This window comes from Zalophus californianus, chromosome 7 (assembly GCF_009762305.2).
Source record: "Zalophus californianus isolate mZalCal1 chromosome 7, mZalCal1.pri.v2, whole genome shotgun sequence".
Taxonomy (NCBI): domain Eukaryota; kingdom Metazoa; phylum Chordata; class Mammalia; order Carnivora; family Otariidae; genus Zalophus; species Zalophus californianus.
In genome coordinates, this window is record NC_045601.1 from 136,822,632 (window position 1) to 136,847,742 (window position 25,111).

The 25,111-nt window shown below is 43.8% G+C and overlaps 1 protein-coding gene across 3 annotated transcripts; it reads right to left on the reverse strand.

The window, feature by feature from the left end:
- Positions 1-323: 323 nt before the first annotated feature.
- Positions 324-25,093, reverse strand: TPMT (thiopurine S-methyltransferase). Of its 3 annotated transcripts, none has more exons than XM_027602288.2 (9): positions 25,004-25,093; positions 19,731-19,914; positions 18,387-18,479; positions 14,218-14,350; positions 11,245-11,297; positions 10,558-10,632; positions 4,513-4,598; positions 1,772-1,816; positions 324-813 (listed from the first exon to the last, which is right to left on the reverse strand). In XM_027602288.2, the coding sequence occupies exons 2-9, from the start codon at positions 19,868-19,870 to the stop codon at positions 701-703; spliced, it is 738 nt and encodes a 245-aa protein (XP_027458089.2). In that variant the 5' UTR covers positions 19,871-19,914; positions 25,004-25,093; the 3' UTR covers positions 324-700. The 3 variants fall into 3 exon arrangements, with proteins under 3 accessions (XP_027458089.2, XP_027458090.2, XP_027458091.2); XM_027602289.2 differs by lacking the exon at positions 25,004-25,093 and adding an exon at positions 24,836-24,988; XM_027602290.2 differs by lacking the exon at positions 18,387-18,479.
- Between the last annotated feature and the right edge of the window lie 18 nt (positions 25,094-25,111).

Genomic DNA, 25,111 nt, shown 5'->3' on the forward strand with positions numbered 1-25,111 from the left:
CATTTCTCTGCCTATTCTGTTTCCTTAAGTTACATGCATTGCGGGGCGCCTGGGTAGCTCAGTTGTTAAGCGTCTGCCTTCGGCTCAGGTCATGATCCAGGGTCCTGGGATCGAGCCCTGCATTGGGCTCCCTGCTCCGCAGGAGTCTGCTTCTCCCTCTCCCCACTCCCCCTGCTTGTGTTCCCTCTCTCGCTACATCTCCCTCTGTCAAATAAATCAACAAAATCTTAAAAAAAAAAGTTATATGCATTGCCTTTTACTTGTTACTTATTATTTTTAATTTTATTTTTAAAAATTATTTTTAAATTTTAATTAATTACTTCTTAAAAAGATTTTAAAGTAATCTCCACACCCAACGTGGGGCTCGAACTCATGACCCTGAGGTCAAGATTCGCATGCTCCACCAACTGAGACAGCTGGGAGCCCCTTTAATTTTTAAAATTATACAATACATGCTGGTTGTAAAAGATTCTTGCAATCTGTAAGTAAAACAGGTTTATTATTTTACACTTTCTCAAGGTAGCTACTTTACCAATCTAGTTATGTTCTTTTCTATAAAGTTATACACATTTGTGAACAAAGATCTGTAATGTGACTTGTAAACAATTTTTTTCCAAGAGCCATCCAGGGTATTTTCATGCCTTAGCGTAACTTGTCAATTGCCCAAAAACATGTTATTACTTGTTTTTACTTGTCTCATTTACTTTTCCGTACACAGATATAACTTTTCAACAATGTAGTCAATCCCCCAACTTTTATGTTGTTCTTCAAAAACATCAGTCTTCTCAAGGCAATGAATGTTGCATACTGAACCTATAACAAGAAGAAAGGGAAACAGGTGAGAACGTTAATGAAGAATGCAATCGAGGGGCACCTGGGTGGCTCCATTGGTTGAGCATCTGATTCTTGATCTTGGCTCAGGTCTTGATCTCAGCCCCGTGTCGGGCTTCCCACTCAGCATGGAGTCTGCTTCTTCCTCTTCCTCTGTTCCTCCCCCTGCTTTCACTCTCTCTCAAATAAATAAATAAAATCTTAAAAAGAATGCAATTGGGGTTCTTCTACAACTCATCAAATCATTTTATAAAAGCAGTGTTACTGAAGATTTTTTCTTTTTTTTTAAAGTTTTGTTTATTTAAATAATCTCTATACCCAACATAAGGCTTGAACTCATGACCCTGAGATCAAGCGTCAGATGCTCTTCCAACTGAGCCAGCCAGGCGCCCCTCTCTTTTTTTTTTTTTTAAGAACTTATTTTTTAAGGTTTTATTTATTTGACAGAGAGAGTGAGCGAGCGAGAGAGAGAAGGCATGAGCAGGGGAGGGCAGAGGCAGAAGAAGACTCCCTGTTGAGTGGGGAGCCCATGTGCAAGGGGCTCCATCCCAGGACCCTGGGATCACGACCTGAGCCAAAGGCAGACGCTTAACCTGCTTAACCGACTGAGCCACTCAGGCACCTCCCCCCTCTTTTGTTTTTAATGAAAATGGGGAAATGCTAAGGGCAAACTGTGTGAACTCTGAATTGCTATTACCACTGATAACTCCTAAGACCTAAATTAAACATACCATCTCTCTGGAAGAATTCAAATGCCTCTCACACAAGCACACCACTTAGCTAAAAAGACATATGACAGAGATAGGTCCCTTTTCTAGGATAAAACAGTCTTCAGTAAAAGGGTTTCTGACTTTCAGATTTTATAGACTTCTAGACACGAATAGCTGGTAACAGCTTAAACAGTTAATTGTTGACTTTATTTAAAATATAAACAACTTACCCAATAATTTTTTAATTTCAGCATCTGGAACGTAAAATGGTGGGCCTAGGTAAAAGAGAAACAGGGTGAAGAATAATTTCTATAGATCTAATTCTGAAAAGAGATTCTCAGCTGATCTCCAGGGACTTTGGTAGAGTTATTCCATACACAACATCATTATCAGATTGGTGAGGTGACAGGTTCCTCTGCTTCTTCTTTTGCACGTGTCATACCAAAGAAGGAGACTGGCTTACTGAGGGGATGCCAATGTTGGGTGCCCATCTCCAGCTTAGATGAGACGGCTGGGCCAGCCATGGGACTTGGGAACTTTCATTTCTTTTTTCCTTTCTCGAGTTTGTATTTAAGTTCCAGTTAGTAAACATACAGTATAATATTAGTTTCAGGTGAAGAATTCAGGGATTCATCACTTACATACAACACCCAGTGCTCATCACAAGTGCCCCCTTAATCCCCATCGTCCATTTAGCCCAACCCCCCACCTCCTCCCCTCTGGTCACCATCAGTGTGTTCTCTGCAGTTATAAGTCTGTTTCCTGGTTTCTCTCTTTTTTTTTGCCCCATATGTTCATCTGTTTTGTTTCTTAAATTCCACATATGAGTGAAATCATATGGTATTTGTCTTTCTCTGACTTACTTTGCTTAGCACAATATACTGCAGCTCCATGAACATCGTTGCAAATGGCTAGATTTCACTTTTTTATGGCTAATATTCCATCGTGTGTGTGCGCACATATATACACATCTTCTTTATCCATCTATCAGTCGATGGGCATTTGGGTTCTTTCCATAATTTGGTTATTGTAAACAATGCTGCAATAAACATTGGGGTGCATGTGTCCCTTTGAATCAGTATTTTTGTATCCTTTGGGTAAATTCCTAGTACTACAGTTGCTGGATCATAGGGTAGCTCTATTTTCAACTTTCTGAGGAACCTCCACACTGTTTTCCAGAGTGGCTGCACCAGCTTGCATTCCCACCAACAGTGTAGGAGGGTTCCCCTTTCTCCGCATCCCTGCCAACACCTGTTGTTTCCTGTGTTGTTCATTTTAGCCATTCTGACTGGTGTGAGGTGGTATTTCATTGTGGTTTTGATTTGCATTTCCCTGATGATAAGTGATGTTGAACATCTTTTCATGTGTCTGTTGACCATCTGTATGACTTCTTTGGAAAAATGTTTATTCATGTCTTCTGCCCATTTTTTAACTGGATTATTTATTTTTTGGGTGTTCAGTTTTGTAAATTCTTTATAAATTTTGGGTACTAGCCCTTTATCAGATATGTCATTTGCAAATAGCTTCTCCCATTCCAAAGGTTGCCTTTTGGTTTTGTTGATTGTTTCCTTTGCTGTGCAGAAGCTTTTTATCTTGATGAAGTCCCAATAGTTCATTTTTGCTTTTGTTTCCCTGCCTCAGGAGACGTATCTAGTAAGAAGTTGCTACGGTCAATGTCAAAGAGGTTACTGTCTATGTTCTCTTCTAGGATTTTTATGGTTTCAGTTTTCACATATAGATCTTTGATCCATTTTGAATTTATTTTTGTGTATGGTGTAAGAAAGTGGTCCAGTTTCATTCTTTTGCATGTTGCTGTCCAGTTTTCGGGACTTGGGAATTTTAAAAATCAGAATGAAGTTCATTAACAAATTCCTTGGCATTTCCTTCATCTTCTGGAGTACTGATTTCCCATGACTCCTGCACTCACTCTGCATACATCCCTCCCACTTTGCTGCAGGCCATTTACTTTAAAGGATATTTAGCTTCTGCTCCTTTCAAAAGGTATTCTGAATTCTAGCCCCAGGCAGAGACTGTTGTGTTTTCTGCCCACAAGCCCTGCCTTAAGCTTCCTGTTCAGGAATGGAATTTAAATCAGATTAGCAGAGCTGAGGTCTGTCTCCATTAATTTCTAGTTCCATCTGATTGTTCCAGACTTAATTATGGGACACTAGATCTCATCTTTTAATGAACTTTTAAGATCTGATTTACTCAAACAGAAAAAATACCTAGCATATGTAATTATTTATAAAACGCCATACTTAAAAAAAAAAAAAAAACTCTGTTAAAAATCAAAAAGGGGATTATTTTACAATAAAAGTCTATATATTTGGTTTTCACTTCTTCCTGAAAATAAAGTTCAGTCATGGCAAAGGTTAAGCTTACAATGTTCAAGCACATCGAAAGGAGTCCAGAAGAAAACAATGCTTTGATAAGTTCAAAACAAAGATCATTCTTAAAGAACGCAATAGATTGTAAAATTTCAGAAATTAAAAAGCCATAATAGTTTAGAGATATTTCTGCACACCTCCTATTGCCCCACATCCATGTGTCACCCATCGTCCTCTGAGGGCGTGTCTGCGTGCGTATTTGTAGGCATGCACCTACCACATCCCCACCAGCATGGATGAAGTATATATGCTCTATTCAAAGCAGGGCAACCAGCCTCTCTTCCTCCTACTCCAGAGCTCATGAGACTTCACTTTTATGTTAGGGCTATCTGTGTCTCCCTCTCTTCTATAGTCTGAGCTGTGAACGGTGAACGAAACGGAAGACAAGAAAAACGCGTATCAAGTCGGAAGAAGAAAAAAAGGTTTATAGTTTCCATTTACCCAAACCAGACTTTTCTTCCTATATAAAAAAGCAGTATTCTTCCCTTGATCTAAATTAGGAGCAGATAACACTATCCGTGTCATAGAATTAAATCAGGAAATGAGGCAACATCTTAGAAAAAGAAAAACAAAAGAAACTTTACCTGCGTGTTTAGTGGGATCGTAAGAAAGAACAGCCAAGAGGTACTGAAACCCTTTTCGAGTTAGGGACAGCATTATATCTGCATAGCTGAAAAGAACACAACAGAGTAAGGTGTTAGAATTCTCCACAAAGGAAAAGCCTGCGGGAGGGAGAGAGGCAGGGAGGGAAACCAGGCTCACTGTCCTCTACATTACTGAGTTTAATTCTTTCTTTGAGAGAGAGACAGAGAGAGAGCGCACAAGCAGGGAGGGGAGGCAGAGAGAGAAGCAGACTCTCTGCTGAGCCTGGAGCCCAATGCGGGACTCGATCCCAGGACACTGGGATCATGACCCCAGCGGAAGGCAGACGCTTAACTGACTAAGCCACCCAGGCGCCCTGAGTTTAATTCTTGAATTGACCCCCTGAAGTTGATTTGCATTCTAAATCTCGGACAGTTGGCAAATTCTGTCCCCTGCCTAAGCTGGGAAATAGTAAAGAAAGGAATCAAAAGAGGGTGGGCTTCCAGAGCCCATCAGACAGGAAGATGTCACATTAAGCTGAGCAGAGGCTCCTTCCAGCCTGTTGCGGGACTTTGAACACACACATCCCAGAGCACTCCAGCTCTGGGGCAGCGCTTCCCAGACCAGGCTGGGGATCAGTCACCTGAGCACTTGCTGAAAAAAAGATGCTTGAGCTCCATCTCAGAGTCCGATTCGGCAGGTTTGCTGTAGGGCCTGGGATGCTGCAGTTCAACAATATCCTGGGAGTCTGCTTGGGATTCTCTTTCCCTCTGCCACTCCCGCCCCCCCCCCCCCCAAATAGATAAATCTTAAAAAAAAAAAGACAAGCAAAAATTCGGGTGGGAGTATGAAATCAAAGCTCTGCAAGTACTGCATAAACCACGAGTGCTATTGGCACAGTCCTTTGTGGGGGTGTTGCGGGGTGCAGGTGAGGCCACGTCCCACGTGCCTGATCGGTTCAGAATGGGGGGTACTGACTGGGACAGGGCCCATCAGCACAGTGACTGGGGCGGCAGCTCAGCCCGGTACAGAATGCTGAGCTGTGCTGGGAAATGGAATCGAGAGACCCAGAAAGGAGGTGCTGCTTAGCTGTCATCACTGTGCTGGGACTGGAGCTTTAGTGGGGTGTGTGGGTTGGCACTGGGGGTTGTGAGAAGGCAGACACGCAGAAGCAGAGGTGGAGGAGGCAGAGGAAGCCGAATGGGCAGGGTAGGAGGGCAGAGGAGACGCGCACAGGGATGTAGAGATGCCATGAGGGACAGGCAGACAGAGACGGACAGACTGCCCAGCTCTGAGGGAGCCACCTTGGCTCTTGGCACACGGATTTCCCCTGGCCTTGGATGGACTGCGATCCCGGTCCAGGGCTCTGTGAGAAACTGGGGGGGGGGGGGTGGTGGTGGCGGGGGTTAGCATGGGGGTTAGGAGTATGCACTTTGCCAGATGCCGGAACTCCAAGCCCAGCCTTTTCACATAGTGGCTACATAAGCTTGACACATTCTTAACTTCTGCGTGCCTCAGTTTCCTCATCTGTAAAACAGGGATGAGACTAGTAACCAACTCACAGGTTGTGGTACATATTCAATGAGTTTACACACATGAAGTGCTTAGAACGTTGCCTGGTTTGAGGTAAGCGCCCAGGTTAGTGTTATTCTCTTTAGCAGACTCCCCAGCTAGGGCTGGATTGAGGGGGTCACACGTCCTTGTAAGAAAAAGTGCTGGACCAAAGCAAACTTTTGAACAAAAAACCCTGGGGCTCCTGGGTGGCTCAGTCGGTGAAGCATCTGCCTTCGGCTCAGGTCACGATCCCAGAGTCCTGGGATCAAGCCCCGGCATCCATCGGGCTCCCTGCTCAGCGGGGAGCCTGCTTCTCCTTCTGCCCTTGCCCCGCCCCCTGCTCATGAGCAGGCTCTCTCTCTAATAAATAAATAAAATCTTTAAAAAAAACCAAAAAACAACAACCTTAATTTTCTGATTATTGGTCTTAAGAAGAAGGAAGAAGCGGGGCGCCGGGGTGGCTCAGTCTGTTAAGCAAATGACTCTTGATTTTGGCTTAGGTCATGATCTCAGGGTGGTGAGATTGAGCTCCATGTTGGTCTCCCCACTTGGTGGGGGGGGCTCTGCTTAAGATTCTCTCTCTCTCCCCCTGTTCACACTGTCTCTCAAAACAAATAAATAAATCTTTTTTTTTTTTTAAAGATTTTATTTATTTGACAGAAAGAGATAGCAGGGAGCCAGGAACACAAGCAGGGGGAGTGGGAGAGGGAGAAGCAGGCTTCCCGCTGAGCACTGAGCCTGATGTAGGGCTCGATCCCAGGACCCTGGGATCATGACCTGAGCCGAAGGCAGATGCTTAACGACTGAGCCACCCAGGCGCCCTAAATAAATAAATCTCAGAAAAAGAAGAAGAAGGAAGAAGTCACTTGCCGTCCCCATGAAGGTGATCAGTCAGACTGGTTTGGCAAGGTTTCCTAGGACTGACACACTTCATTCCCTTTGGAATGTGGACTTTCTCAACCACTTTCAAAAAATTCAGAGAAATGAGAGAGGTTTGCCCCACTGATTTATGTTAAGCCAGGCATCTGAGGGGCCCAGCAAGGAAACACCTCAGGACTTGCCTACATGCAATCAAAGCAGAAAAGATGCCCAGTATTAATGACAGGAATGAGATAAAGTTCGAACATGTTAAGAACCAGGACGAAGATAAAGAAATGCATTTTTCTATTGGCTTGAAGTAAGTTGTTATTCTGGTAACGAAGGTCAACATGTTCTCCAGCGTGCTTGGGGCTATGCTCATGTGCGCACACACACACAGACACGCACACACAGATGCGCGCACACACGCAGACGCACACAGATGCACACACACACAGACGTGCGCACACACACGCAGACGCGCGCACACACAGACGCGCACACACACGCAGACATGCACACACAGATGCGTGTGCACACAAATGTGCACACAGACGCGCACACACGCAGATGTGCACACAGAGATGCGCACACACACGTGCGCACACAGATGCACGCACACACAACCGCACACACACACAGACATGCACACACACAGATGCACACACGCACACAGACGCGCACACAGACACACACGCACGCACACACACACGTGCGCACACACAGACGCGCACACAGAGACTTACACGTGTGCATACACGTGGCTGGGCTGTGAGGAAAGAGAGAGGGGGATTCAGGGAGTACACAGAGCCTGTGGCTAAGCTAGAACTGCATGCCCCAAACAAGACTTCTAGATGGGGTCTCACTGCTCATTGGTAACTATGAAACAACAGACCAGAGGCCACTCAGATGGCCTTTATATCTGGGACAGAGGAGGTGGTAGTGGCTGGTCAGAAACAGTGGGTTTCCTTTGCTCTGAGTCTAGTTTGCTTTCATTTGTTTATTTGACAGGTATTTGTTTAGCTCCTACTACGTGCTAGACGTATACTCTACCAGCTGGTGGGGAAATAGCACAGTGTGCCTGGTCTGCCCTCGTGGTGAGCTCTGTGACTTCCAGTTTGCTCCCCACTTGTGGATCTGAGCCACACAGATCAAAGCCTCTGCAAGGACTAGCCTCAAAGAAGAGGATGAACATCATCAGGGAGGGGGAAAGACCCACAAAGGGAGACCTTCAGCAGGTGTGGGTTTAGTAGACAGACATCCATGGTGTATTATGGAAACAAAGAGGCCGCACAGGATAATGTGAGTTGCTAAAGGACACCGAGGTCACACAAGAAACGCAAAGCAGACACTGAAACATGATGGGGACGTCTGGGTCTGGGAGGAAGAGCAGAGCTGGAAATGTAACAATGAGAAGGGCAGGTACGAGGCATGATTTGTTCTGTTATTTCCCCCAACATGTGGCACAGTGTGTATTTAGAACATGGTAGGAACCGAGTACGCGTTCGTCGAATGACCGATTTAAAGCGGCAGACTTGAAGGGCTCAGTAAAGAAGCGAGGGCAAGAGACAGGCAGGTACGAGCAAAACCGAGGATGGTCCCTTAGGGAATGACAACCTCTAGGCGCGTGAGGAGTGGCAACAGAAAGAAAAAGGAACACAGGAGTGTGAATTACTGAAGGAAAATATATATTAAGAAAATGCGTGGGGCTCTTGGGTGGCTCAGTCAGTTAAGCGTCTGACTCTTGATCTCAGCTCAGGTCTTGATCTCAGGGTCGTGAGTTCAAGCCTGTGTTGGGCTCCAGGCTGGGGAGACTACTTAAAAAAAAAAAAAAAAAGGAAAGAAAATGTGGCACAAGGGGCACCTGGCTGGCTCCGTCAGTAGAGGAGGGGACCCTTGATCTTGGGGCTGTGAGTTTGAGCCCCACGTCGGGGTGGAGATTACTTAAAAATGAAATCTTTTTATTTTTTTTTTTTAAAGATTTTATTTATTTATTTGACAGAGAGAAACCAGCGAGAGAGGGAACACAAGCAGGGGGAGTTGGAGGGGGAGAAGCAGGCTCCCCCTGCGGAGCAGGGAACCTGATGTGGGACTCGATCCCAGGACCCTGGGATCATGACCTGGGCTGACGGCAGACACTTAACGACTGAGCCACCCAGGCGCCCGTTAAAAATGAAATCTTTAAGGAAAAAAAAGAAAATGTGGCATGGTCTACTTAAAGATTAGGTTTGGCAATCAGCTTGACTCATGAAATAATTTTTAAGAAATAAAAATTTTATTTCACTGATGTGGATGCAAGCCTTTGGATATGTGTTAAAAGTCTGCCTCCATACCACAAACTAATTCAACATTTATATGCTATCTCCAAGTAAGTACGTGAGTGATATTTGGATCAGAAAGTACATAGGAGCGGCCATCTTTTACTCTGTATGCTTTCTCATGTTTTAATTTTATTTTCTCATAAGAGTAGGTACAGTAAGAATGGTCAAAAACATCACTAACCAAAGCTCTGACACGATGGCAGCTAATACTCAGTTACAGACAGTAGCCAGACGCTTTCCACGTACATCCTTTCCTTTAATCCCTACACCTCCTGTAGGGAGAATAATGTAGGGATCATGAGCTTGGGCTTTGACCAAACTCCCCAGGTCTGAGTCCGAATTCTGACTGCGGTCAAACAACCTGATCTCTTTGACCGTAATTCAAGCCCTGCGTTGGGCTCCACCCTCCATTGTTCTTCATCTGTAAAATGGGAATAACGGTGGCATATGCCCCACAGCGTTGTTTGGTGGGTTAAAGGTGTTGAGAGAGTGTTTCAAGCCACACCTGGCATATGGCAAGTGCCCCAAACAGCTACCATGTAAGGTTAGTGGAGGTGGTGGGAGCGGTTTTAGCAGACATGCCCCCATCTGGCAGAGGAATCGGCTGAGACCTGGAGAAGTTGAATACTTGCATCAAGGCATCCCAGCTTGGAAGTGACAGAGCCACAAGCCTTGCACCAGCTCCCCACGGCCATGGCCAAATCCTATCCTTTTTACACAAAGATGGTACTGAATTTAGGTCTTCGAATTCCGGATACAAGAAGCTATTTCAAACTAGTGAAAGTCTTTTTTTTTTTAAAGATTTTATTTATTTATTTGACAGAGAGAGACACAGCGAGAGAGGGAACACAAGCAGGGGGAGTGGGGGAGGGGGAAGCAGCCTTCCCTGCGGAGCAGGGAGCCCGATGCAGGGCTCGATCCCAGGACCCTGGGATCATGACCTGAGCCGAAGGCAGACGCTTAACGACTGAGCCACCCAGGCGCCCCAAACTAGTGAAAGGCTTAAGTAATTTTCTGCAGCTCACGAAAAGTACAGCGCGTTAAATGAAGAAGGCCAAAAAGGAAAAGCCAGCGTAATTAAAGAAAGCAAATTACTGGGCGCCTGGGTGGCTCAGTTGGTTGAGCGACTGCCTTCGGCTCAGGTCATGATCCTGGAGTCCCAGAGTCGAGTCCCGCATCGGGCTCCCTGCTGAGCAGGAAGTTGGCTTCTCCCTCTGACCCTCCCCCCTCTCATGCTCTATCTCATTCTCTCTCTGAAATAAATAAATAAAATATTTAAAAAAAAAGAAAAAAAAAAGAAACCAAATTACTCACCGTTCACGATCGCCTGGGTTAATAGCAACTAAAGCTCCTCTGTCCCAGATCCGGTCGAATTTGCCAATATTGGCTCTGTCAGGAAGAAAAAGAAACAAAAATACATCTTATATAAGAAAAACCGAGTCTAGAACAAGCAGCACAGTGTTCCCAGTGGGGAGTGCTGGTACTTCCCTAGCTGTCAAGAGATTGGGATCTCCGGCTGCTTTTCTCCGGTCTGCAGGGACATGTGGACGTGGGTGTGAGGAGCTCCTTCCAGCTTTAGGAGCTGGTGGCAGTAGCTTCCCCCTTCTCTGACTTGGGAGCACAGGGGAGAGCTACAGGACAATTTGGGACAACCGTCTCCCAGCCCCCTGAGGAAGTATCAGGGCCTTTCAGGAGATAAGGAGATTCTGCACTTGGAAATTCCTATTACCGATCAGGTGGAAAGCGAAGACACTGTCTTGCTCTTCCTTCCTTTTCCCGACCTGCCTCAAGTCATAACAATGTTCTCCATATTTTGGAAGCTATCCAAGGACGAAGCTATCAAGTATGCCGACAGGTAGGCTGCAGTCCAAAGAACTGCAGGACAGAGACTCACATTCATGCTACTGCAAGTGGACGAGGTAATCAAAAGCCCTCCCTCACCCAGCACTGCCTGGTGAGCACTCAAGTTATTCAAAGTGCAGAGGTGGGATTCAGTCCTACCTGGGAAGATCAAAAAGGTTGCAACAGTACAACGAAATGTTCCCTTTAGAGCTCTGTAATGAAAGTCAAGAAAAAAAAAATGCTGTTTAGTTAGGAGCTCCCTGGATGGTTAAGGAAAGACAAGAGGGTAGCAAAGCACAGCAAAAGTGGTGGGGAGAGAATATGTAATTAAACATGAAGAATGTAATTGTACTGCAAAGAATCTTTTTAATGGAAAATAAAACCTTACTACAAATAATTTTTTTTTAATGGCACTGTGTTTTTTAGTTTAGTTTTGTTTGTTTGTTTTTTTAAGACCTGTCTGGGGTTCTTTGGGATCAACTCAAAGAGAAAAATCATAGAGAGATTAACCCCGAAGATGAGTTAGCTATTATTTTCAGAGCTTGTTCCGTTTTAGCAATATTGACTTTAGCAGAGTCCTGATATTTTGACACTGTTAAAGGTAAATAAACCAGTCAACCAACGACCAGGCAGGCTGATAGAGGAAGGTCAGATACTTTTAAAGTCATTCGTACAAAGTACAGTTGTGTGGACTCCTGGCTTTTCTTGCTTTCATTCATCGGCTAGTGGGCACTTATTGCCTGAGCCCCTGGTGGACGGGACTACCCTGGGTTCTAGAGAGTGGGTGTGAATCTGACCGCAGGGAGGACAGCCTGGTAGAGCAGAGAGGCGTGGGCGTGAGATGCATTAAGGAAGGGATGGCCTCTGCCGTTCTGGTTGCATGCCCGAGAACACAGGGACTCAGAAGACGGAGCAGGGAGCTGCCTGAGAGCACCGGGCAAAGCTCAACAAGAGGCAGCCTCTGAAAGGGTGTCTGGATGCATCTGCTAACATTACAGGATTGGGGAGCTGGGGGTGCAGTCCAGGGGGCGTAAACAGACATGGATTCCTCTGGGTCCAGGGGATGTGAGAAGCCTGGGGGGTGGGGGTGAGGGTGAAGGGCAAGGAAGGAGAGGTCAGGACATGCAACTATTGGATCGTATCCTGAACTGAGGCACCAACAGGGGTTGATGAATAGAGGAAGGGTCTCTAAAGACCAGCCTGGAAGCACCATGGGGGTCAACCCAGAGGGGTGGGCGAGGTGGCAGAGAGGACTGCCAGCGAGTCTCAACTTTGGGGAGCTTTAAACAGTACTGATGCTGAGCCCCACCCCTAAAGATTCTGATTTAACAGGTCTGTGGTGAGCCCTCGGACTGGGAATTTTGTAAGATCCACAGGCCTTTGCAAATGTGCCCCCGAGGCTGAGAACTAGTGCTCCAGGAATAGCCTCTTTGGACTGAGTAAACTCATGGGATGATTTGAGAACAGGGTGGGAGGGAGCTATAAAATAAAGTACTATTAAGCCTCCTACTGACCTGCCATTAGTTTCAGTATTTAGAAAACAGAGTACCTTGTGAGAGACTGAATGTACCAACAGGGACAATGACCAGACCACGTAGGACCAGAGAGCTTGGAGCCATTGTGGCAGCCAGCCTGGGAAGCCAAGCCACAGTCTCGGCCTCGATGATGTGTCAGTGATGCCCAGCCTCCCTAATTTTCATCCCTTTTCCCCCTTCCAACTCAAGATCAACCAGAGAAAGCCAAATATGCTCCCCAAACCAATCCCGCAGGATGCCCCCTCTCCGCAGCCCACCTCCTCCTCCCCACGCCAACAGCCTCCAATCAGCCTCCCTGTGGTTTCCAGCACAAAGCTCTCCCACACCCTGCCTGCCTCTGAGCACAGGTAGCTGGCCTCTCTGAAAAAACACCCTCTCGTGTTCTCATTTGGGTGGTCTTCTATTCCCACATTCTTACCCTCAGCAGGCGAAGCAGTTCCCGGGGCTCGTTGTGGTCACAGGATGAAGACAACTCCCAAATCTATGACTTCCAGCCCAAAGGCCCCCCACTGCCCCAGAGACATAAAGCCATTTGCCAGCTACACCTTCGCCATTCCACAGCTCTCTTAAACTCATCATCTTTTTTTTCTTTTTTAAGTGATTTCTACGCCCAACGTGGGGCTCAAACTCACAATCCAGAGACTTAAGAGTTTCATGCTCTACCCACCGAGCCAACCAGGCGCCCTAAACTCATCATTCTGGAGAACAAAACTCATTTTCTCTGCCTCTTCAGCTTGCTTCTCTTTTATTCTCTGCCATCCATTCTAGTCATCTGGGCTGGAGATGCAAACTCAGCTCCAAGCTTCATCCCCACTCAGTTAATCCTAAATCCTGTCCGTCTGATAGCCTAAACATTGCTTTGATCTGTCTGTTCCTCTATATGCCCTATGGCCCTCCAAGCGCAAGCCTTCAAGGACTCTTCCCTGGACCTCTGCTCACAGCCTCTCATCTGGCCTCTCTTTCAGGAGGCCACCTCCCTTGAGGCCCCAAGGGTGGTTCGTCTCAAAAGAAAATCCATCCGGGTCGTGCTCCTCCTTAAAATCCTTCCTGCTCAGGATGAAGGACCAGCCTCCCAGGGCATCTGACACCACGCACGGGCCTGCCTATCTGCCTGTCCGGGCTCTACCTGTCACCATGCTTCAGGAAGCATCCCGAGGCTGGGTTAGGGGACTCCTCCTTATTCCTTCATACCCTGCGTCGTTACGCTTAGCTCTGTGTATGACAAACAGCTTTCTCTGTTTTAATTCTCTCCTAAGCGAAGAGATTCTTTAGGACAGGGACTCTTTTTATCTCTTCAATGTCTTATGCAGGGCGTGGCACAAAATATTCTCAGAAATGCCTGTTTATAAATAAAAAAAATCAAACAAACCCAAATCAAAGCCATGAGTCTAGATAGACTTTATATCAGCGGTTATATATATTTATGCGTATCTAGTGATCACCTATCTTTTTCAGCCCTAGCTCCTTAAACTCCGTAACGTTCAGGTGAATCTGTGTGAGAAAGTGGGGTCATGTGACACTCATATAGTAACCCAGGCAAAGAAAAATCTTTCTTATGGGGACATGGAAATCATTATTTACCAAAAACAAGACAAACCTTGAAAACTTTGGCTCCAGGAATTTCCATGATGGGTTCTTCTGAGTAAGAAAGATTCTGCTCTGTAAAAAATTCCTGTATCCCAAGTTCACTGATTTCCACACCTACGACACTGTGTCCTAGGTCTGCAAACCTGCATGAAATCATATATTTACACTTAAATTTTTCTTCCAAATACAGTACTAAATAAAAGGGTATATCCCAATAAACATTCATTTCCCTTAATTTTAAGGGATTTATATGAATTCAGGGTCACAGGGGTTCATAGAACTTATAGGGAAGTGGGTCTATTTATTCTGAAACCTAATAGTACATGAAATTCTGAAAAATTGATTTATATGGCCTTAGGAAACTATACCTTAAAATGTTGATCTACTTACAAGTGGGTTTGATTAAAAGAGTTTCTAATTTAAAAGCATCCTGTGGATTAGAAATGCTTTTTAATTTCTCTAAATCAGCCCCGTCCATCAAAACCTTCTGTGCTGATGGAGGTGTCTACACCTGTACTGTCCAATCCAGCAGCCACTAACCACATTGGCTATTGGGCACTTGAGATGTGGCTAGTGTGGTTTAGTTTATTATTTTATTTTTTTAAAGACTTTATTTGAGAGTGTGTGTGCATGCGAGTGTGGGGAGGGAGGGGTAGAGGGAGAGGGAGAGTCTCAAACAGGCTCTGCACTCAGTGGGGCTCCATCTCACTACCCCGAGATCATGACCTGAGCTGAAATCCAGAGTCAGAGGCTCAACAGACTGAGCCACCCAGACACCCCTAGTGTGACTTACTTTAAACTGAAATAGCCACATGTGGCTAGTAGCCATCATGCTAGAGAATAGGGCTCTAGAACATTAGCATCCATTTCTATAATCTTACAATTTCCATTTACTTACAATAAACACTATCCAGAAATTTATCTACCTGCCATATGCAAATAACTAGTGTTTTCCTGGTAAGCTTTATAATTACAGAATCCACAGTCTTGGGATCTTGGACTCCAGAAGAAACAGTGCTAGTAGCACAGTACTGATTTTGTCAAATTAAATAAACACATACAATCAGTTCTGCTATAATGCAACATAGGCATCCCTAAAAAAATCACTGTGCTATGCAAAATCATGCAATAAAAACTGAAAGGCTTATGGGGAAAATGGGGAGTGGGGCCAACATGGAAAAACTTAGCCACAGCAGACTATTACTCAGCCCTAAAAAAAAATGAAGTCTTGCCACGTGTGACCACATGAACGGACCTTGAGGGCATTATGCTAAATGAAGTTAAGTTAAAGTAAAAAGAGAAAGACATATACTGCATTGTTTCACTTCTATGTGGAATCTAAAAAAAGAAAAAAAAAAACAAACCAAGTTCATAGATCCAGAGAACAGATTGGTGGTTGCCAGAGGTAGGAGTGGAGGGTGGTCAAAATGAGCGAAGGGGGTCAAAATTCCCAGTTATGAAATAAAGAAGCCCCATGGGGATGTAATGCACAGCATGGGGACTATAGTTAATAATATTTGAAAGTTACTAATGGAATAGATCTTAAAAGTCCTCATCATAAGAAAAAAAATTCTGTAACTACGTCCAATGATGGATGTTAACTAGACGTATTGTGGTCATTTTACAATATATACAAATATCAAATCATTATCTTATACACCTAAAACTAACACAATGTTATATGTCAATTATACTTTAATTAAATTTTTAAGAAAGCTGTTACACATTTGCCATAACTTATCTCTGTGAATCAGGATTTTCTCAAAAATATACAGTTAACACTTTAGAAATAAACTGAATAAATGCATAAAAAAAAACAACCTTGTCAGTACCACATTAAAAAGAAGAAAGACGGGGGCACCTGGCTGGCTCAGTCATTAGAGCGTGTGACTCTTGATCTCCGTGTGGGTTGTGAGTTCAAGCCCCCGTGTTGGGTGCAGAGATTACTTTAAAAAATAAAATCTTAAAAAAAAAAAAAGGGAGAGAGAGCCAGGAACCTAACAGAAATGGTGGCACAGTGTTTTAAACATGTTAAATGGTTACAAAATATATAAAAACCCCAAAGCGTTGGAAGGGCCATAGCTTGTGAGTTATTGTGCACTGACTGGGGGGGATTACTGGAAAGTTCTAACCCCAGCTGTGGATGGGAGTGGCTCACAGCACACAGGTCAGCTGGGCTGTCCGGGAGCTGCTGGAGGCGCGCGCACCGGGTCCTGTCCCTTCACACAAGACTGCACTCAGCTGCGTGTGGTTTTCTGCTCTTACCTCATGCTTCTTGCACATGAAATGGCACATAAGCGAATGTGAAATTCACATCATGCCCAATTTGTTCCCTGATTTATCAATGGGGTCCGAGTGAAGTTAGCATTTTCCAAAACAAGAGGTAGAGTGGAACCGATTGTATCTATTGCCCACACAAGACAACCACTTCCAACGAGATCCGAGCATCAACTGTTTACAGTTCTAAAATAAACATATTGGGGCGCCTGGGTGGCTCAGCTGGTTAAGCGACTGCCTTCAGCTCAGGTCATGATCCCGGAGTCGCGGGATCGAGTCCCTCATCGGGCTCCCTGCTCAGCAGGGAGCCTGCTTCTCCCTCTGACCCTCCCCCCTCTCATGTGCTCTCTCTCTCTCTCATTCTCGCTCTCTCAAATGAATAAATAAAAAATCTGTAAAAAAAATAAACATATTAATAACTTGTCTAAATATGTAAGTTAATATACAAGGAATATCTTTTAATGCTTTATTTTATTCTTCATTCATTTATTAAATAATTGAATTATTTTATTTTATCTTATTAAGTAGGCTGTATGCCCAATGTGGGGCTCGAACTCATGACCCTGTGATTGAGTGCTGCATGCTCTTCTGACTCAGCTAGCCAAGTGCTTCCACTTGAGGAAAATTTAGTATTTTTTTAATTATCCATACAAAGTTATCCAAACTGGCTGTGAGGATTCTTTTTTTAAGATTTTAATTATTTATCTGAGAGAGAGAGAGAGAACGAGGAGGGGCAGGCAGAGGGAGAAGCAGGTTCCCCGCTGAGCAGGGAGCCCGATGTGGGACTCGATCCCAGGACCCTAGGATCATGACCTGATCAGAAGGCAGATGCTTAACGACTGAGCCACCCAGGCACCCCAGCTCTGAGGATTTTTATTTACACTGAAAATTAAAGCAGAGCCTATTATAGACTGACAGGCTGGATTATATTGGATTATATCGTCCTTAAAAAAAAACAACAGCTAAGGAAATGTGTTAAATGTTTTATTTTAATGCTTTTGGGCCTTGCCTCATAGTTATCTATTTACATCTGGTATCTGGGCAGACCTCAGTACACAAATTAGGTATATAAATGAAAAATCCTCTAATATAAAAGCTTACCTGCAATTGCAATAGCTTAGTTCTGGTATTTTTGTTACAAATAACGTTAGACTCCAAATATTCAACAATCACATTTAATTGTCTGTCTTATCATTCCATTTCCTAATCTTGTCTCAAAACCTCTGCTAGTGCTAGGTTGTTAACACTTAACGACATGGCAATAAGACATTCTGTCTATAGAGTTAATGTTTTCCTTGCAAGTAGTTTCCAAAGCAACTCTTCTGGTTCAGCGAGTTGGTTAGGTGCAAGTCTAATGATATAGTTTAAATATTCTCAATTTCATGGCCACACTAGAATTTGACGCCACGGCTGCCGTGTCCCAAATGCTCAGCTAGAAGTTGTGCTCGTAGGGGGAGGGGAGAGCTGGGCTGAACCGTGGGCTACACACTGTCCTGCCAAAGAGTTGTAATTCATTTTGAATTTTTCTGTCCACCTCTATTAAAAATATCTAAAACTAACTCAGCCAAATTCCTAAAACACCTACGAAAATGAAACTGTGCACAAAGATGTTGCACATATAAGAGGGAAGGCTAGTCCTCTGTACCCCCCGAGACCCCCACCATTGGTTCCAAACTCTATTTTTTTTTCTTAGCAACTCAATAAAGACTAGACCACACCAGTGATTTGTGCTGTCTTACTGTTTGAGAATATTATCTCCATGAACCCACAGCAATAGTCTACTAAAAAATAAAGAATACCTGTGCATTTCCTGAGAATGGAATTTTTAAACCTATATCCTATTAAATATTCACCCAACATATTTGTCATCAAGAAAGTGTGTGAATGCTTATCTGCTCTTACCACTTCATCTCAACTGCTTTTCCACAAAGAGGAAAAAATACTCTCAGTCCATTCTCGCCCTTAAGGAAAGTATCCAAATGCTTCTTTAAGAGCCTGGGGAGGAAAAAATATATTTTTGTTTTCGTTAGCCCAACGCATGGAGGGAAGGACTATACTTGTATGACGCTAAGTACTCTTCACGCATTATCTCTGAATATTCCCCACAACTTTACAAAGTAGAAAACAAAACATTCGTTATTATTCTCTCTAGTTTATATATAAAGGAAGAGGGAGGTGAACTAAGTCGCTTCGTCACACAGCTAGTGAGTAGGTAACCTGACTTAACCCTGGGGCTTTCCTCATTAGTAACTTAAAGTTGTTTTTTCTTGATGCTTTGAAAATTCTTTATTAATTTCCTGAATGTGTGTGTGTGTGTGTGTGTGTGTGTGTGTGTGTGTGTGTGTGAGAAAGAGAGAGAAAGAGAGATGGGGAGCCTCTGGACTCACCAAGTTTTATGGCAAGCTCTCTAAACATGGACTCAGGTCTCAGACTCTGAAGCTCTGGGAAGTTTAATTCCCCCTGTAGACCTGTGGTTCTTCTAAGGTCACCCGCATGACAAAGATAACCCATACAATGGCTCTGGGAAGATGCCCCAACTACCACTCAGTGTGGCCCAGATATAGCCCTGCTGTTCTGAAGCCTACTACTACTAACACACTGCTCAACACCCTTGCTCATGTATTAACTTCTCTCAGCTTCTCTTCCTCCACCACATAGATAACACTTTACGTTTGAACACATGCTGTCGGAAAGCAAAGTCAGAACACCACCACTTTTCATGGGGCGCCTGGGTGGCTAGTCGGTTAAGCGTCTGCCTTCAGCTCAGGTCATGATCCCGGGGTCCTGGGATCGAGCCCCGTATCAGGCTCCCTGCTCAGTGGGGAGTCTGCTTCTCCCTCGCCCTCGGCCCCCCATCCCCCGTTGTGTTCTCTCTCTCTCTCTCTCTCCCCCCGCCAAACAAAGAACACGACCACTTCTCAGTATAAAGAGATATACACATTAATGTGGGCATCTGCTGTATATATAAACATGCGTGACCAATACCCAGATGCTATGGGGGCTTAAAAGAAAGACGTATTTCATAAATCTTGGATGCCTGCAACTGTAAGTCACACTATTATTTATACACCCTGGGGAGAGGTAAGATTGCCGATTAACCCATGCCGTGCCAGAGATGCTGAAACATGAAAAACTAAACACGTGCTTTGTAAAATCACTCCAATAACGTGTACTATATTACTATTTCTGTTTCCAAAGCCAGTTTCTGATACAGCATTTCTCTATCATAAAACAAACATTTCTTACCGATGTCCTTGCTCTTGATGGAATCTAATTTTACGGCTCACCCACTTTTCTTGCCATTCTTCCAGAGTCAATACTCGGTCTTTCTGTACCTCGGTATCGGGGTACTCTTTAATGTCAAGTAAAGTTCTTGTATCATCCATGGTTGCGGAGACACCTTTGCCTTGCAAGCGGATGACTCCGACGCCTGTGCAGAAAATATTTGCAATGTTGTCATTTAAGGACATTGCAATTCTATTGATGAACGAAAGAAAAACCGATTATCCTTAGCAGTCTGGCTTTTAACAATATTTCAACATCCAAGGAAAAGCCATCTGAAAAATTACTTCCCAGTGAGTCTGATGGTAGAGGCATACCTTATATTACATATTAGGAAGGAGCTTTAAAGAAACAGAATTATGTCCTTTTAAGTTTTTATTTATTTGAGAGAGAGAGAGAGAGACAGTGAGAGAGAGAGAGCCCAAGATGGGGTAGGGTCAGAGGGAGAAGCAGACCCCCCGCTGAGCAGGGAGCCCGATGTGGGACTCGATCCCTGAACTCCAGGATCATGACCTGAGCCGAAGGCAGTCGCTTAACAAACTGAGCCACCCAGGCGCCCTAAAAAGAATTATGTCTTAATGTCAGAGTCCAAAGGGCTTAAGTTTTAAAAAAAGGAGAGAACAAAAGAAAAAAAAAAAAAAGAAGAAACAGGCAGGCCACACTTTATCATTTTTGTAAGCTTAGAATTTTTTCTAGCATCTCACTCTTTAGTTTTTAACATTTCATTTCAAGCTTCCTTATTTTTTTATCCATTATAATGCATATGATTTAAAGTTTCAGAGTTATTTATAAGATTTTGTTTATTTGAGAGAGAGAATGAGACACAGAGAGAGAGAGAGCACATGAGAGAGGGAGGGTCAGAGGGAGAAGCAGACTCCCTCCTGAGCAGGGAGCCCGATGTGGGACTCGATCCCAGGACTCCAGGATCATGACCTGAGCCGAAGGCAGTCGCCCAACCAACTGAGCCACCCAGGCACCCCAAGAGTTTCAGAGTTATAAAGATAGCAGTCTCTATTCCCAATGAGAAAGGCAACCATCTTGAACTCTTTTAGCTGAGTCTTGAAATCTCTGTATCTCAAAATAGCATGCTTATTTTCTATCTTCTTGATTTTTCATTTCTAGGTAGCATTGAGAGAATATACCCATTTCGCTCTCTTTCAACTTCCCAACACACACACACACCACCTTCTCATTTTCCCCATCCTTTCAACAGAGACACAGCCTATTTTTTTTAAAGATTTTATTTATTTATTTGAGAGAGAGAATGAGAGAGAGAGAGAAAGCACATGAGAGGAGGGGAGGGTCAGAGGGAGAAGCAGACTCCCTGCTGAGCAGGGAGCCCGATGCGGGACTCGATCCCGGGACTCCGGGATCATGACCTGAGCCGAAGGCAGTTGCTCAACCAACGGAGCCACCCAGGCGCCCCAGCCTATTTATTTTTCAAAGTTTATTTATTTAGTTATTTAAGTAAGCTCTCCATCCAATGTGGGGCTCAAACTCCCAACCCCAAGATCAAGAGTTGCTTGCTCCTCCAACTGAGCCAGCCAGGCACCCCCACATAGACACAGCCTATTTTTGATTAAATATTTGGGGGTACACATGATTATGACCAGGTAAATACTATTCACAGCAAAACCACATATTCTATGATTACTTTTCCTTTTCTGTACAACTTTTTTATTCTGCAGTTAATCACTGCCTTGCTTTTTCATTTATAAGATTCCTATGAACTGGTCACTAACTCAACTCCAAGCTCCACCAGTTATCCCAATATCCTATCAATACACTCTCAATCTCTGCAGTTATCAGATATCCTACCAATATCACCCTCTTGGAGAAGACTCTCCAGAGACTTCTGACCTGGATGCTCTCCACTCTTATTGCATAGCTAGCATTCTGGGATCTCTCTTGATCATCACCCTGGAGAGTTCTTTATCTTTTGATGAATCTCCTTTTTTCTTTTATTCTATGCTTTCCTCTTTTTTTTTTTTTTTTAACTGTCTTTATACTGGTGAAGCACAACCTCCAAAAGCTTTCTAAAAAGGGTGCAAAGAAGAAAAGGTTTTTGCAACTTGCATGTCTTCATACTAGTCTCAATTCTTGATTTTTTTTTTAATATATAATGTATTATTTGTTTCAGAGGTACAGGTCTGTGATTCAACAGTCTTGCACAATTCACAGCGCTCACCGTAGCGCATACCCTCCCCAATGTCTGTCACCCAGCCACCCCATCCCTCCCACCCCACACCACTCCAGCAACCCTCGGTTTGTTTCCTGAGATTAAGAATTCCTCATATCAGTGAGGTCATATGATACATGTCTTTCTCTGATTGATGTGTAGTTTCGCTGGGTATAGAATTCTTGGTCAGAAACCATTTTTTCTTCAATTTTGAAAAAGTCATTCCATTGTCTTCTAGCTTCCAGAGATATTGCTTAAGTTCAAAAATGTTCTGATCCTGATATTTTCCATGAGGCCAGTATGCTTTTTTCTCTTGCAAGGCTTTTCTTTGCCCCTAGTTTTTCCAATTTCATAATTCTATGCCTTCTTTTGGGTCTATTTTCAACCATTTGGCTGAATTCTTTTAATCTGGAAGGTCCTATCCCTCAATGCTGGAAAAAGTCTTGAATTATTCAGATAACAATTTATGTCCCTCTTGTTTCTATTTCTTTCTGGGACCCCTTTTATTTGGCTGTAGAACCTCATGACCTAGTATTATAAATTTCTCATATTTTTTTCTATTTTCCAGCTCTTCATCTTTTTGCTCTATTTTCTCAGAGACTGCCTTAATTTTTATCTTTCTACCTTTCTATTTAGTTTTTAAATAAACATTTTTGTTTTTTTTCCTATCAAGGCTTTAATTTTCAAGAGTTTATTTTTTTTGTTTCTGATGTTCTTTTTATATTATTTTCTTATTTCATATATAGAATGGATATAGTATTTTATCTGCATAGTCGGCTGCTTGCGAGTCACTTTTTCTGTTGGTTTGTTTTCTGTCTTTCCAACTAGTGACTTTCCTCAAATGCTTACAATTATTATTACCTACTCATGTTTAAGAGTAGTACTAAAAAGCTGATTAGATGTTTAAGTATGTGCGTAGGCTCACTGACTGCAAGCTTCACTGGAAGGATGATATGAATGGATTTCATGCGGAAACCTAGATGTCATTATTTTTATTTTCTTTTGACTGGTCAGACTTTCCACAGATGGCTCTCCCAACCCCTGTTGTAAGGATCAAGTCCTTGGGGGCCTTGTCGAATACTCACATGAGAAAAGGATAGAAGTGAGAGAGGGTCCCAACATTTGGTTTGCCTGTGTTCAACTAGTCTCCATTTTCAATATGGTACTCAAAGCCCCAACTGTGTATTTGTCTCTCCCCAGTCCAGAGAGTCCTTACCTTCTGCAGGGAATAAAGCCTCCCCCCAAACTCTGCTGGTGCCACAAGAGATAGGCAGTTACCTTGTTGCGGGGAGTTGGGAAAGGGATGTGGGGATTTCAAGCAGTGCTTCTAGTTTCAATCATACCCCTTCCACCTCCTGGAGGAACCTGGTACAGCTAATTCCTGAGCATTTGGGGTTTCTATAATGCAAATCGGTTTGTTTGTTGGCTTTCCCCATTGCTGGTTTAGAATTTAGCTTTCTTCAGTCTGTAAAATCCTTTAACACTTGCCCATCTGCTTTCTGGATTTCAAAATTTTATTGCATTTGTCTCCTCATCTGTTCTCCCTACCCTAGTGATTTATGCCTTTGTTGTTGTTTTGATGGGGTTTCAGGAGGGAGTGAAAGTAGATATGTGGGTTGGATGTCCTATCTCTATTCCATAAGTTTGTATTTTCGAATAATTTTCTTGTAGTTCCTTTTTTGCATGGGAAAATGCACACAAAGGAACTGAGGAAAAAAAGGACACCTAAACATAACTGCAAATCTATCTGAAGGTATGAGGAAAATGTCTGTCCTTTCAATGTGAACTCTGTAATACTAAGGACAACATAACTTGATTAATTCTAACATTCCCTTTGAATCAGTGATACTAATTTAGTTTGTATTATACTAGCATGGTATTATCGGCGAGTCTAATTTAATGATTTATCAGTGAGAATAGCAAACATCACCTCAAGCAGGTATCTCAGGAAAAGTTCCCTTTATTGCAAAATTTGGTTTCAGGGGCTAGAAGGCACACCCCACACCCCCACCCCTCTGGAACTGGGAACAAAATTCATTTCTCAGAAAATATCTGTTAACAAATGCTTTTGCAAGGTCCTGTTGATGTCAGGAGGTGACTCTCAGTTTTCTGAGAGGTCAGAGGGAAGCATCTGATTATATTGGGTACAGAAAAGCAAAAGAGTTACAGTTTTCCCATCTACATTTTCAGTCAGAAACTGGAACCTGAGGTTGAGCCTTCATAAAGCAGTTCTCTACTCGAAACAAAAGGGAAGCATAATTTCATCGTAGAGCCAGCGCAACCTGGAACTGGACAATTCTATCTCTTTCACACAAACTTGAAATATAAGTTAACATCATGTATATAACTTAACCACTTCTTAGCTGTTCTAATAGCATCTCAATGTGTACTTGCCGGAGTGCTTTTCGAAAGAAATAAAAAGTTTCTTTCTATAACAAGGTGAAAGTGCAAATTATAAGAATCAGGAAAGGCAAAGTTCACAACTGTTCCTACCCACACACGGAAGCAGATGTGCCAGTTTGGGCTCCCTAAGTCCTCTTTGAATGGACTCTCAAGTCTGGCTTCCTCTGTCACCTTTCCAAAAAAACATGTTTCTGCTTTAGATTTATTTTTAAATGTTAAATTGAGTAATAACTTCTCTAAAGTGCGCAGATTTTGAGTACGACTCAGTGAATTTTTAGATACGCATACACGTGTGTAACAACCTTGGAGCAAGACAAAATATTTACAGCACCCCAGTTCCCAATCCCCCGCCCCCACCCCCGCCCTCGCCCCCAAAGCATCACTCACTATTTAGCAAGTACTTCTCTTTTCTTAAAAACCACTAATACAGAGCGATGCTTTGGAGGCGCTTTAAATCATGAACTCAGAAAGGTATTAATTGCCCGACCTCGTTATTCCCAGGTCCCATTCTGCTTCCTGAACCCCATTTCCGGGCGCGGATTGCTGGGCTGCCCACGCTGGTCAGGATGCCCCAGCCCAGAATCCCGATTACAGGTTCGCACCTAGCAAGTCGTGCCAACTCTCCCGCACCCTCTCTGCGCCCGGGCAAGCCTACCTCGCGCGCGTCCGGCAGCCAGCAGCTGGTTCCGGCGCGGCCGCCGCCGCCCGCCCCAAGGCCCCTGGCCCGCGCGCCCCGCCCCGGGCCCGCCCCTCCCCGCGCGCA

Bases quoted from the DNA above. Each gene is read 5' to 3' on its own strand.
- TPMT (XM_027602288.2), bottom strand. From the start codon at position 19,870: ATGGATGATACAAGAACTTTACTTGACATTAAAGAGTACCCCGATACC. The intron at 14,351-18,386 runs GTAAGAGCAGAT...GATTTCATGCAG, and splicing joins AAAGCAGTTGAGATGAAGTG to GTTTGCAGACCTAGGACACA. The intron at 814-1,771 runs GTAAGTTGTTTA...TTCTTGTTATAG, and splicing joins TGAAATTAAAAAATTATTGG to GTTCAGTATGCAACATTCAT.